Below are 13,675 nucleotides of genomic sequence, written 5' to 3' on the forward strand. Positions count from 1 at the left end.
AAGAGGGAAGAGATATGGGGACATATTTATATGTATAACTGATTCACTTTGTTATAAAGCAGAAACTAACACACCATTGTAAAGCAATTATACTGCAATAAAGATGTTAAAAAAAAGAATATATCAGAACAAATTTGGCAGAAATTATCAAAAGACTGTTGTAAATAATAAAAGAATTGATTAAAATTTAAAAAAAAAGAAATGAGAATGTGAACAAAGTCATGGGGCTTTAAGATGTGGTAGAAAAGTAGCTAATTTTGTCAGGAGTACATCAAGGGGAATGAGAATAGATAGCTAAAAGAAGTGGGTTATGAAAATATTACTGAAGATTCTGCACAGATTTTCTGAATAGATTTTTATTTGGAGGTAATAGGCCCTTGCCTTTTTAGCAGTAGAGTGACAAAACCAGAAACAAATTTCACATCCAACACTTAGCAATGGAATAATTTTCTCTACAGAGATACATGATACAGACAGGGAGACATGGTATTGACAGTGACAATAAAGAGCTAAGAGAGAATATTTAGAAATGACAGTGACAGACTGGTATAATGGGTAGGTTTCCAGTCTTGAGAACTACATAGATAGTGTTGGCATTAACAGAAAGAAGGAAACAATCGAGAGGTTGAGGAAAAGACTGAGGATAATACAGGATGCTTTGTTTTAGGAACGTCTCAAGAGGAGATATAACCATCAGGCAAGACTCAATGTTAGGATAAAAGATGGTAATGGAAAACAGACTTGGGAGTTGATTGGATTCCAATTTACAGCTATGAATTTCCTATCAGGCTAGGAATTGGTTTGGGCTATGTTTTGGTTTTGATCACTGCATCTATAATATCAGGCAGAGAGTCTTGCACTGACTGACATACTAGGAGGCTGAACATCCCTTGGTGACTGATGAATCCAGGCTATAGGCTTATTAATGTGTTCCCTCCTAGAATGGGAGCAAGCAGGTACTGAGGCTCAAAAGGAGAAAGCGGAGGGCAGAACCGGCCAGCCCAACTGCAGTCTCCTAAGTCAGCCACTGCCGTCAGGTAGGGGGCCTGCCCATCCTGCTCCTTGTTCAAAGACAGGTAGGTAACGAAAAAGTCAACTGCCACCCCCAACATAAAGAAGCACAAGCAGCCCAGAGTGAGTACTAGTCCAAAGGCATATCAAGTGTTTAAAAGGATTTCGTTTTCCATTGTTTTTGCTTACAATGCATGTGACCACCTAGAGGGGTGGGATAGGGAGGATGGGAGGGAGACGCAAGAGGGAGGAGATATGGGGATATATGTATATGTATAGCTGATTCACTTTGTTATACAGCAGAAACTAACACACCATTGTAAAGCAATTATACTCCAATAAAGATGTTAAAAAAAAGATTCAATTGGTTCATTTTTAAAAACCATTTACAAACCCAAACGTTTGTAAACTGCATGAAACTTTTGAAAGGAAAATGACACAATTATACTCCCCAGTATCTCCAAGAAATACATGTTAAGTAGGATAAATAGTAAAATAGAAAAGAAATATAATAATAATTATCTGCATTTTTAAATAATACAAGATGAAATGATGATGCTATTCAGTATTAAGCCCCTTCTATTATATATTCTAGAATGTAAGGGTAAAACTGATATTTACTTTTCAAATTTAAGTCAGTTAAATTGATAAACTTCAATCCTATCCATACATTCTGCAGCATACAGAGGAAAGATAATTCAGTATAAGAATGCTAAATAAATTTGCTATAAACAATAAAACACTCCTGAATGCATTTCTACTAACAACTAAAACATACAATATCATGGGATGAGAACAAAAATAACAAGAACATAAAAAGAATACAGAATGTTCTATTCAAACAATCACTCTAGGGAATTCCCCATTTTGGATTCATCATATCATATAATTACATTTATATCAATTTAATCACTTTTTCACAAGGGAAAAACTTTTAAGAAGCTCTGGAATCTGTATAATGAAAGCCTCAACTAAGCTGTCAGCACTCTGTAGAATGGTCTTGGGAAATGTATGAGCCAGAGACTGAACCAAGAAGAATGCTAGGCTCTGGTCATGTTCATTCCAGTCACTGCAATAATCTCACTTTCCTCCTCCATTTATGATAATCTGGGCAATTACAATCTGCTCTAGTCCCACACCAGCCCATGAAGCTCTCTCTCTCTGTGAATTCCTACCAAATGTATTTACCAACTACTTACACGATTATATATAGCATCCAATTTTTTGCTTCATACGTTCCTCTTCATCATTTTGAAGAAATGTAGATGCAACAATGATTTTATATGTGTTAGCCCTAATCCTTCAGCTATACTTTAAGATTTCTAGAAAATAATGGCAAAGTACTTCTTCAGTATACCCTCAAAGAGCACAGACCATTGTTCAAAGACTGAAGAACTAGGGCTGGATGGATCTGTCATCCTATAGACCCTTTGCTGGACAACTAGAAATATTCTTTGTTCTAAATATAATTCATTTTCTCTGTAACAACCATCAGAGTATATTATATTTAATTCAGAAACACAGAAGGCTGCCATTTATCACCATTTTTATTAATGTTCTGAAAGTTCTGGGCAATGTTTTAAGTGATGCATCAAAGGATAATAGGTTACTAGAAACAAATACTGTATGATATCACTTTATGTGGAATCTTAAAAAGCCAAACTCATTAAAACAGAGCAGAATGGTGGTTACCAGGGGCTGGAAAGGGGGTGGGGTGGAGGGGGATGGGGAGAGGTTGTTTAAGGGTTGCTCCAACTGCTAGGTAAGTAAGTTCTGGAGATCTAATGCACAGCACAGTGATTACAGACAATACTGTTATTATAAACTTCAAAGTTGATAAGAGACTAGATCTTTGTTCCCACCACAATAAAGAAGTGATAATTATGACACGATAGATAGCTAATGCTATGGTGGTAACCAACCTGCAATACCTAAATGTAATCAAATCAACAAATTAAACATACACAGTGTTATATGGCAATTATAGCTCAATAAAAATAGATTTTAAAAATAAATTACAAGAAAGGCACAATAAAAAATGAATATATAAAACCCAATGGCATTCCAAAGAGAATGAAAACAAAAATGTAAAAAAAAAAAAAATCACATATATTATGGCAACAAAAATATAAAATACTAAGAAACAAAATTGGAAGTATGTTTATATAAAGAAATTACAAAACTTTCAGAGAACATAACATGACTTAAATAAAGAAGATTTTAAAATCTTAAGGCTGTCATTTTTGTACAAGTACTTGAAGTTAAATTTAACAAAATTTAGTTCTGAAAGCCCACAAAATAATTCAAATATTAATCTCTACAAATCAAAGAATATTACCATTATTAAAAGAGTAATATAAGAGGATCCTCCAAACTGGGTGGGATTATAATATATAGCAACAGTAATCAAACAATGTGGTACTGGCACAAAAATAAACAGAATCAAAACCACAGAAATAGACCAGGTAATATAATTCATATTTGAAAATTTAAATATTACTATAACTATGTAAATATTAACTAACATTTATTTAGTGCTTACTATGTCCCCAAAACCCTTTACAGTAGGGTTCCTCTGTACACAGTGTGCACTGTTGACACTTTGGGCCAACAACTCCTTGTCATGGGGGCTGTCCTGTGCATTGTACTATGCTCAGCAGCAGTCCTGATCTCCACCCACTAGAAGCCAGTAGCATCTCCCGCTCCACCCAGGTGTGGCAACCAAAAATGTCTACAGACATTGTCTAATGTCCCACGGAAGACAAAACTGCCCTGGGTTATGAACTACTGCGCTCACATGGTTGCAGCCGATATCTGCTTACACTTACTTGTTATGGTCTGGTGTTTTTAAGTTAATTAACATCTACCACATTGCGGAAAACACATTCTGCAAAATTACACACTTGAAAATAATAGTGTCTACGGAAAAACAGGACAAAAATTTTTAAAACCTAAGAACCAGAGCACTTAAAAAAAAAAAAAGTAACAATCATAACAAAAATACCAACACAGTTAAATCTCCACTGACATTTGCACCAAGCACAAAGGTCAGTCAATCCTTTATCTTCTAAAACCCTGGACTTATGCTTCCTCCACCGAGATGTAGGTCATTGTGTAGTTTCAACAAAATAAAAAATAAAATCTAGGGTATAGGCTTTTATAAACACGGGGGAAGATATTTTTCATTCCTTTATCTGTAACTCTAAGATGCGCCATATACTGTTTTTTTTTTCTTAAACGCTCTTCATCTGTGAGAATAACTGCTTAGAAAAGCCTCAGATGAACTGACAATTTCCACACTATACTGACATTTTTCTATTGACTGTATATGAGCTAATTCAAGTTTAAAAGGCATGTATTTTAGCATAAGAGACTATTCTAATTTAATTCTTTAACTTTCAAAGAGAGACACACCCTAAATTCCCAAATACAGACAGGAGTTACTTAATTAGGAGCAGTAGACAGTTGGTGGCCCGGGAGAAGCAACTGTAATAGCGAACACTGAGCAGCAGGTGCTGTGCTAAATGCTTTACAAGGGCTTCCCTGGTGGCACAGTGGTTAAGAATCCCCCTACCAATGCAGGGGACACAGGTTTGATCCCTGGTCTGGGAAGATCCCACATGGCACGAAGCAACTAAGCCCGTGCGCCACAACTACTGAGCCTCCACTATAGAGCCCGCGAGCCACAACTACTGAGCCTGCGTGCCATAACTACTGAAGCCTGCCGCGTGCCTAGAGCCTGTGCTCCACAACAAGAGAAGCCACCGCAATGAGAAGCATGCGCACTGCAATGAAGAGTAGGCCCCGCTCGCCGCAACTAGAGACAGCCCGCGTGTAGCAACGAAGACCCAACATAGGCAAAAATAAATAAATAAAAATAAAATAAATTTTAAAAAATAAAAAATGCTTTACAAGAATTACTTCATTTGATCATCACAACACTATGATGTATGCACATACATTATTACTCACTTTTTAAAGAGGAAGAAATGGGAACTTGGAGAGGTTAAATAATTTTCCCAAGGTAACTGAGCTAAAACATAGTACAGCCAGATTTTACCCAAAACTGAATCCAAAGTCATTTTTGTTTAATAATTTTTTTTTTTTTTTTTTTTTTTGCGGTACGCGGGCCTCTCACTGCTGTGGCCTCTCCCGTTGTGGAGCACAGGCTCCAGACGCGCAGGCTCAGCGGCCATGGCTCACGGGCCCAGCCGCTCCATGGCACGTGGGATCCTCCCGGACCGGGGCACAAACCCGTTTCCCCTGCATCAGCAGGCAGACTCTCAACCACTGCGCCACCAGGGAAGCCCCCTTGTTTAATAATTTAATGTTATAATACTTTTAACAGTTACAAAGTTTAATATGTAAATAATTTCTTAAAATTCCAATTTTACAATACAGCTAAATAATAATTCAAAACTTACTACATATGACATCTTTTTTCTATGGAAAATTCTCTAGGTAGTTATTCAAACTCAAAAAAGATTTAAAATCTAAAAAACAAACCTTCACCTTCGCTTGCAAGCTACATACTGATCTTTCCAGATCTCAAGAGTTTGCTAGATGGTGGGTAGCCATAAATGAATTTTAAAATTCTAAAGCCACAAAAAAGAAATATTCACCAGCAAGACAAATGCCACAACAATGTCTTAAATTCATCAGGACACATTCACAAAGAAAGCAAGACTGTAATATATTCTGGCATGGAGCTGATGCTTCCACCTACTCAGGATATTAATTCAAGTTCTACATCCCATGCCAATGCAAATTGGAGTGGGGACTGGTCTAAACGTACCCACTCAAGAGTATCAAAAGGGTTAGTAAGCACAGACTGCATCAAGTCCTAAATATCTGTTCTTGAATATGATGTTTTCTATGATTTAATTCCCCTGCAAACAGGTACTGGCTGTGTATGAAAGTTTCTATGATGGCAGTGTCTGTGTTTTTCAAGTGTGGTTTAACTGCTGGAGTACCTATCTGCCACCCTACTCCTTCTTCCCAGAAAATATACTAATTAGAAGAAGGGGTTCTTTAAATCTTGCATCTAGTTGGTTTCCTGATTACAAGTGAAAAAAACATTTTGGATACGCTAAATGCTTTAAGTTGAAATAAGAGCCCAAAGTGACTTTCATTTATGTTGAAAAACACAATGTTTTTCATTGCTAAAGATGAACACATATAAATAAAGCTAACAAGTTATAAACTTGGGATTTCCCTGGTGGTGCAGTGGTTAAGAATCCGCCCGCCAGTGCAGGGGACACGGGTACGATCCTGGGAGGATCCCATATGCCGCGGAGCAACTAAGCCCATGTAGCACAACTACTGAGCCTGCGTTCTAGAGCCCGCGTGCCACAACTACTGAGCCCACGTGCTGCAACTACTGAAGCCCGTGCACCTAGAGCCTGTGCTCTGCAACGAGAAGCCACCACAATGAGAAGCCCACGCACAACAAAGAGTAGTCCTTGCTCGTCGCAACTAAAGAAAGCCTGCACACAGCAACTAAGACCCAAAGCAGCCAGAAAAAAAATAATTAAATAAAATAAACTTAACAAGAAATATATAAAATCTGTATTAAAACAAAACAAACAAACAAAAAACTTCCACAAGACCCAAAAGTAGCCTTGAACAAAGAGAAAGAATCCCTTGTGTCTGGATAGGATGTTTCAAAATCATCAATATGTCTGTCTAACTTAAAAATTAACTGCATCTCCAATAAAAACAGGAAGGAAGATTTTTTTTTTCTGGTGTTAGTCAAGCTTGGAAAAATAAGAGGGGAACTAGCCTCACCAGATATTAACACATACTACAAAGCCTCTATAATTAAAACATGGGTTACTAGAGCATGAACAAACAGACAGACCAGGGGAATAGAACAGAAACCTCAGAAGCAGACCCAATATTATAAAATAATCAATCACCTCCCAAAGTAATCTTAATATTAATACAATTTCAATCAGAATCCTAATGAAATCTGGAAAGGAAGACATTGACAAATTGATGATAAACTTTGACAGTAAGAAAAAAAAATCTCATCGACATGAGAACCCTACCACAACCAAGAAATTTTAAAGAACAACTGAGGGGAAACTTACCCAGCCATTAAACACATAAATAGATAAAATAAACGTGGATCTATCACACAATGGAATACTACAGAACATAATTTCGTGGATCTCTATACATATTTATATAACAAACAGTCTGGGAGAACATGTTAAATTAATAACAGTGGTTAATAGTGGGTTCGAAGGGATGATCTGAGGGACTACTACTTTTTGCTTCCAATATAATTACATTTTCTATCACAATTCATACTGTTTGCAATAAAATAAATTTTAAGATTTAAAAAATGGGAAAAGGCAAAGGGAAAACAGTAGAGCCCCTTCGTTATACTATGTTACAAAGGGACTTCATCATAAGCGCTTCTAACTGCAAGGACTGGGGGTTTTGACTGTGCAATGAAGAGACAGGATTCTAATCGGCACAGTGGCCTTCAAGTTGATTCTCTGAATCCTAAGGTTCAGTAAGGTACCTCAAGAGACTCAACAGGGCCTTCTCTTCCACTTCACCCACAACAACCTGACTTTCTTATTTAAGGTCATACTGCGTAATAAGAAAGGGTTCTACTGCCTAAATAAAGCTTGTAAACCACCCACCCGGAAGACTACTAAGAGAAACGCAATGTTAAAGGCAATTAATACTTGTTAATGAATTATAAGATCTATTATATTAATGAATATTTAGTCACAACTGGTGTAACTGCCCAAATGCCACAAGCTGTTAAGAATCTTTCCTTTTACCTGGAAGAAGAACCTCAAGGTTCTTACCCTCAAGAATTCAAATCCTTATTGAGAAGTACTGTAGAATAAATTATTGCATTTTATATATGATTTCGTTTCCTAAAATAATTTTGTAAATTCTAAGCTAGGTAGATATGCTTTCCAAATTACTAACTCTGACCAGCTTTATGCTTTTCAGGGGCAATATCATACGTAAAAGTTTTGCAGATAAGTGGGAACTCATGAGATTCCATGATCTGATTTTTATGCGCCCCCATTACTTGAAATATCCCAACTTTATTACTTGGTTCAGCATTTATCTTTACATGAGCAATACACAAAATTTTCTAGGCTTTCTATACACCTAGGCTTATGTCAGTGCTCAAGAAAGAACCAAACATAAAAAAAATAAATTAGGGAGTTCCCCGGTGGTCTAGTGGTTAGGACTTGGAGCTTTCACTGCCATGGCCCAGGTTCAATCCCTGGTCAGGGAACTGAGATCGTGCAAGCCACGGCGCACCCAAAATAAAAATAAATAAATTAAAATTAAAAAATAAATTAAAATACTTCAATAAAATATATATATAAATTTAAAAATCAAAAAAATTAAAAAGCACAACATTGTAAATCAACTATACTTCAATAAAATATATTTATATATATATATAAATTTTTTTCTTATGAAAAAGAGAGAGAGGACCACACAATCAACAGCTCAGGCAGTCCAAAATTTTAAAAGTCAAATAATAAAAATAGCACACAAGATTACATGAACGACACAGTCTGCAGAGTTTGACAAGGGGAGAGATCAAAGTTCAGGGAGGAGTTAACAAAGGGCTGCTTAGGGGATGTAGAACTTGGGTCAGGCGACAAGCACACATGAGCACCAGGGTCACTCCTGGCTTTTGACCTGTGCATAGATGGACTTGCTGAACTATCTCACTAAGAGTGTATACATCTGCCCCAAACTCAAAGAACTGTCACAAAAGAGGGTGAAATGTACTACATATAAATTATACCTTAATTAAAACAAGGAAAAAAGACACCTGTAAATAATTACTTGGAAGACAATTACCATTTTGTATAAAATTTCAGAAACACATGCCTTATGACTTAGTAATTTCATTTCTGGGAACATATTTTCCAGTTATATCCAGAGTACAAAATTATGCATTATATAAAGGATACAATGCAGCACTATTTGTAAAACTTAAAAATCAAGTGTTTTTAAAAATAAAACAATAAATATTTAGTGAACACTTACATGTAGTGATAAAAGTCTAAGATCAAACATTACGGACTATAAAACATCCAAAATTATTTCTGGAAGAAAAGATGGTTTGTACAGAACAGAATGCTAATAAACGCAATCTCTCAGCCTATAATAAACCGAGTCACTACTTACAATTTCTTCAAAAAAAACTTCTAAACACAGATGAGTGCAGACGTGGCATTCTGTTCTCAAAGCTTAGTCGTTACTGACTGACCTTTCCTTGTAATGAATTCATGAAAATGCAGAAGTCTGCAACCTGTTATTATTCACAGCCACCTCACCTACCCACCACTGACAATGACAACACAACTCTATCCTGAGTTGATTTAACTTTTCTGCATATACTTCCTATAGGTAAGGCAAGGTAAAGAATGCTAATTATATAAACCTTAAGGGATAAATTCTAAACTTCTGTATGACAAAAATTCTCAATTTCTGTATAACAAAAATAAATAAAACAAATTTAAAATCATTAACATTTTTTAAGTGAGGAGGCAGACAAAGGGCAAATACTTTTATATTTGTTTACCTTTAATATGCAAAATACTCTTGCCAATACATATAAATAACCAAATAGAAAATACACAAGAAATTTACAGAAGAGCAGTAACGGAAAGCATAAGTAACTTTTAAAAATTAAAGAAAAAGAAAAAAAAACAACAAAAAAAATGAAAAGCCAAGACAACAGTATCACAAAATGGGCAAGGGGGGTTCTTTAATAATCTAGTGGTGGAAGCATTTGGTTCACTCATATGAAAATTAACAGCCTTTTTGAAGGGCAAAGAAGCATTTTCAATATCTTCCAGGGAGCTATGCTTGAAAAATATTTACACAGCGTAAGTATATGTAAAGCTTTTCTAGAAGCATCATTTGTAATATCAAAAAATGTAAACACCTGAAAGTCTGTCAATAGGGTACTGGTAAAGGAAATAAATTGTGGCACATCCATGCAGACTTAAGAACTCTACAGTCACTGAAAAGAATAAAGCCACTCTGCTCATCAGGAAAGATGCTAAAGATACACTATTAACTGAAAGAAGCAACTGCAGAGCAACGTGCAACTTGCCATCCCACAAAGACCACACCTGAATGGGTTATGAGCCAGAGACTGTACCAAAAAAAAAAAAAAAAAAAATACCCTGAACAATATTAGTAATTAAATATGGGTTTGGAAAGAAGGAAAGGGGGTGGTGTTCATTTTCTATATTACACGTTTCTTTGTGTTTTATTTTTTAATGGTAAGAATGTCTTACTTTTGAAATCAGAAAATAAAGGTTTTAAGTATATAATTATGACAGAAGAAAGAAAAGTCTTGCTAGGAAGATCTGTGTTTAAAATGCAAAGCTCTGAATCTCTCTGGTATAGAAACTACGCAGATCTGCCAAAATTCCCACCAAAATGTAAATGTTCACTAGATTGCAAGGCTACCATAGAGAGATGACATGAAGGCACTCAGGATCTCAAGGCGTGAGCGTGTCACACTGAAACACAAGTTCAACAACACTAACATTCTTAAAGTTGTATTTAAAAGAAAAACACAGGCAGAAAACTCATGAAAGTGTGAAATAAAAAATGAATAACTGATCGATTAAATTATTTTTCATTGCCGTTTGTTGTATTTCTAAAGTTGGAAGAGCCCGTTACTTTTAAACTTTAGCCTGAAAGTTGTTTCTTCCATATGAGGAAAATATTTGAGTTTCAAGGTACATTTGTTTTCATAGGATTTGCAACCCAAAGGAAAACATACCTTCTAAGAGCATTTCTGGAATGTCTGCTTGATATCTAGGTCCCACTCTGATTTCACCTTTGTCAGCTAACAGTGTTTTCACTGAGGGATCATAGACCAATGAGTAGAAAAAAGTATCCTGGAAAAAAAAGAAAAGACAGAAAATACCTAGGTAAACATAATTCCTTCTACTTTTTATAAAGCAATAAATCCAATGTCACAATAATGAAACCATAAAACTACAGAGTAGGGCTTCCCTGGTGGCACAGTGGTTGAGAGTCCACCTGCCGATGCAGGGGACACGGGTTCGTGCCCCGGTCTGGGAAGATCCCACGTGCCACGCAGCGGCTGGGCCCGTGAGCCATGGCCACTGAGCCTGCGCGTCTGGAGCCTGTGCTCCGCAATGGGAGAGGCCACAACAGTGAGAGGCCCGCGTACAGCAAACAAACAAAAAAAAAGAAAAAATGTCCCTTTAATTCTGTAAAAAAAAAAAAAAAAAAAACCTATGTGTAATAAAGATTTTGGGAAAACAAACACTATGTAATTATAAAGCTTAAATACTGAAACATTATCAATAGTAAAATATTTTCTCCACAACACAAATGATAAAAGTCACATAAAACTACAAAATGTGGAATAGCCTTGCTTACAAGAATTTCCTCCCTTCAATGAAGTGCTTGCTCTAATTCAACTTGTTAAAAATGTTTAAAATGTTTCTTGAAGTTTACAGAAAAAAATATTTTTAGTTGACAAAGTTTATTAGGATTCCAGGGAAGAAAGCAGACCACCAATGGTAAAATCTCATCTGCAAACAGTCTAAAAGAAATGCTATTTTTTTAAAAAGAAAAAAAAGGGAGGAGGACCAAATATACTGAAGTCATTTATTTCATAAAGCCAAAAATAGTTCTTCCACTACCAACTAAATCACGTGCTATACTTTACAAGCTTTTCATTACCAAGCAAAAGAGACAGACAGACATGGGAGTTTTTGCCAACTTTTATCTCAGTTAACCAGAAAAATAAAATTAACTGAATGCAGTCCAGTCATTATACTTTTACTATAATACTGCTATCATTGTACAATAATTTGTTAGAAGAAGAAATAATACAAAAGTATGGGCTTCTTATGAAATAGAGGGAAAACCAAAAACAAGTATAATTGTGAATTACCTCTTTATCAAGATATGACAATACAGACTCTGTCTCATTCAGAAGGGCAACACTGCATTTCCCCCTGTTGAAAGAGGAGAAAAGTGAATAAATAAAGGCCACCTCACCCTCACAGTGATGATATATATAAAGTTAGGAATATTCAAAATGTAAAGGTGGTATTAAGAAACTAGATGGCTTTTAGGAAAATCTATATATGTATATACTTGGACTCTCTACCATCTTGGTTTTGTGTAACCTAAAAAATAAGGCTGTGTTTGTAGACATTTATTGAGAGGCTAATCTGGGGAAGGAACAATGTTAGGCAGTAAATCCTTGTAACATAAAACACTTTATAGGTATTTCCTAATTTTTCAAGAAAAAAAAAGAAGAGTACAATGCAATATTCAGACCAAGAGCTAGTTTCTGAATCTGTGAAGAGTTAATATGAGGTAATTTTATACAAGGGATTTTCAAAGACAACACCATGCAAACCAATGCCTGAAATAACCTTCAAATTTTTAAAGTAGCCACTGCATATGAGAACCTAAAATAATATACATTCACATCAGGATTAAGTAACTTACCTTTATTGAAACTGTTCTAAAGACTAGTTAAAATTTAAATACAAGAAACTCCTGTAGAGCAAGGGGCAAATAAGATCCATGGACCTTGAAGTCTCATGGCATTTACCTTTGATAATAGCTGGGTGTGTGCTTGGAAAAGAAATGTCTATTTTAAAAAAGGCTTACAGGATATGGAAGCAACCTAAGTGTCCATCGACAGATGAATGGATAAAGATGTGGCACCTATATACAATGGAATATTACTCAGCCATAAAAAGAAACGAAATTGAGTTATTTGTAGTGAGGTGGATGGACCTAGAGAGTCATACAGAGTGAAGTAAGTCAGAGAGAGAAAAACAAATACCGTATGCTAACACATATACATGAAATCTAAAAAAAACCAAAAAAAGTTCTGAAGAACCTAGGGGCAGGACAGGAATAAAGACGCAGACGTAGAGAATGGACTTGAGGACACGGGGAGGCGGAAGGGTAAGCTGGGACGAAGTGAGAGAGTGGCATGGACATATATACACTACCAAATGTAAAATAGCTAGCTAGTGGGAAGCAGCTGCATAGCACAGGGAGATCAGCTCCGTGCTTTGTGACCACCTAGAGGGGTGGGATAGGGAGGGTGGGAGGGACACGCAAGAGGGAGGAGCTATGGGGATATATGTATATGTATAACTGATTCACTTTGTTATAAAGCAGAAACTAACACAACACTGTAAAGCAAGTATACTCCAATAAAGATGTACGTATGTATGTATGAATAAATAAATAAATAAATAAATATTTTTAAAAAGAGGTAAAAAAGGCTTATCTAGACCTGAGAAAAATCAGGGTTATTCAGGTAGTTGTATTTATTACCACTTTTAAAATTATCCTCCCAGCTTGAAAACTTCAATATAGCTACAAATTTGACAGGAAAATTTTGATAGACTATTCAAGTTACAGATATTGGTCAGGGCTCACAAAATATTTTTTAAATGTCATAATATCATTTGATTTTCTAAACAAAAGTCACTACTTGCTCCCCATGAAATAGCCTGCAAAAACAAATGCATCAAATATACATTAAATAGGAAGCTTGTTGTTAGATTATCAGAGTGAAATACAATTCAAAGGAAAAAATTACCAAAAGCAAAACTTTTGCAAAAGTAAAATATTAACA

At 35.7% G+C, this 13,675-nt stretch overlaps 1 protein-coding gene across 7 annotated transcripts in view; it reads right to left on the reverse strand.

Moving 5' to 3' along the window:
- Positions 1-13,675, reverse strand: part of MTA3 (metastasis associated 1 family member 3) — a 170,676-nt gene that overhangs the window by 94,912 nt on the left and 62,089 nt on the right. For all 7 annotated transcript variants that reach the window (XR_009521459.1, XM_060026725.1, XM_060026728.1 and 4 more), the window contains exons 5-6: positions 11,960-12,023; positions 10,811-10,928 (exon numbers count right to left, since the gene is read on the reverse strand). Coding sequence is in view for 6 of the 7 variants with exons in the window: in XM_060026725.1 (XP_059882708.1) it covers positions 10,811-10,928; positions 11,960-12,023 (182 nt within the window). In the remaining variant the exon portion in view is untranslated. The remainder of the gene's footprint in view (positions 1-10,810; positions 10,929-11,959; positions 12,024-13,675) is intronic.

Source organism: Delphinus delphis, chromosome 12 (genome assembly GCF_949987515.2).
Source record: "Delphinus delphis chromosome 12, mDelDel1.2, whole genome shotgun sequence".
Lineage (NCBI taxonomy): Eukaryota > Metazoa > Chordata > Mammalia > Artiodactyla > Delphinidae > Delphinus > Delphinus delphis.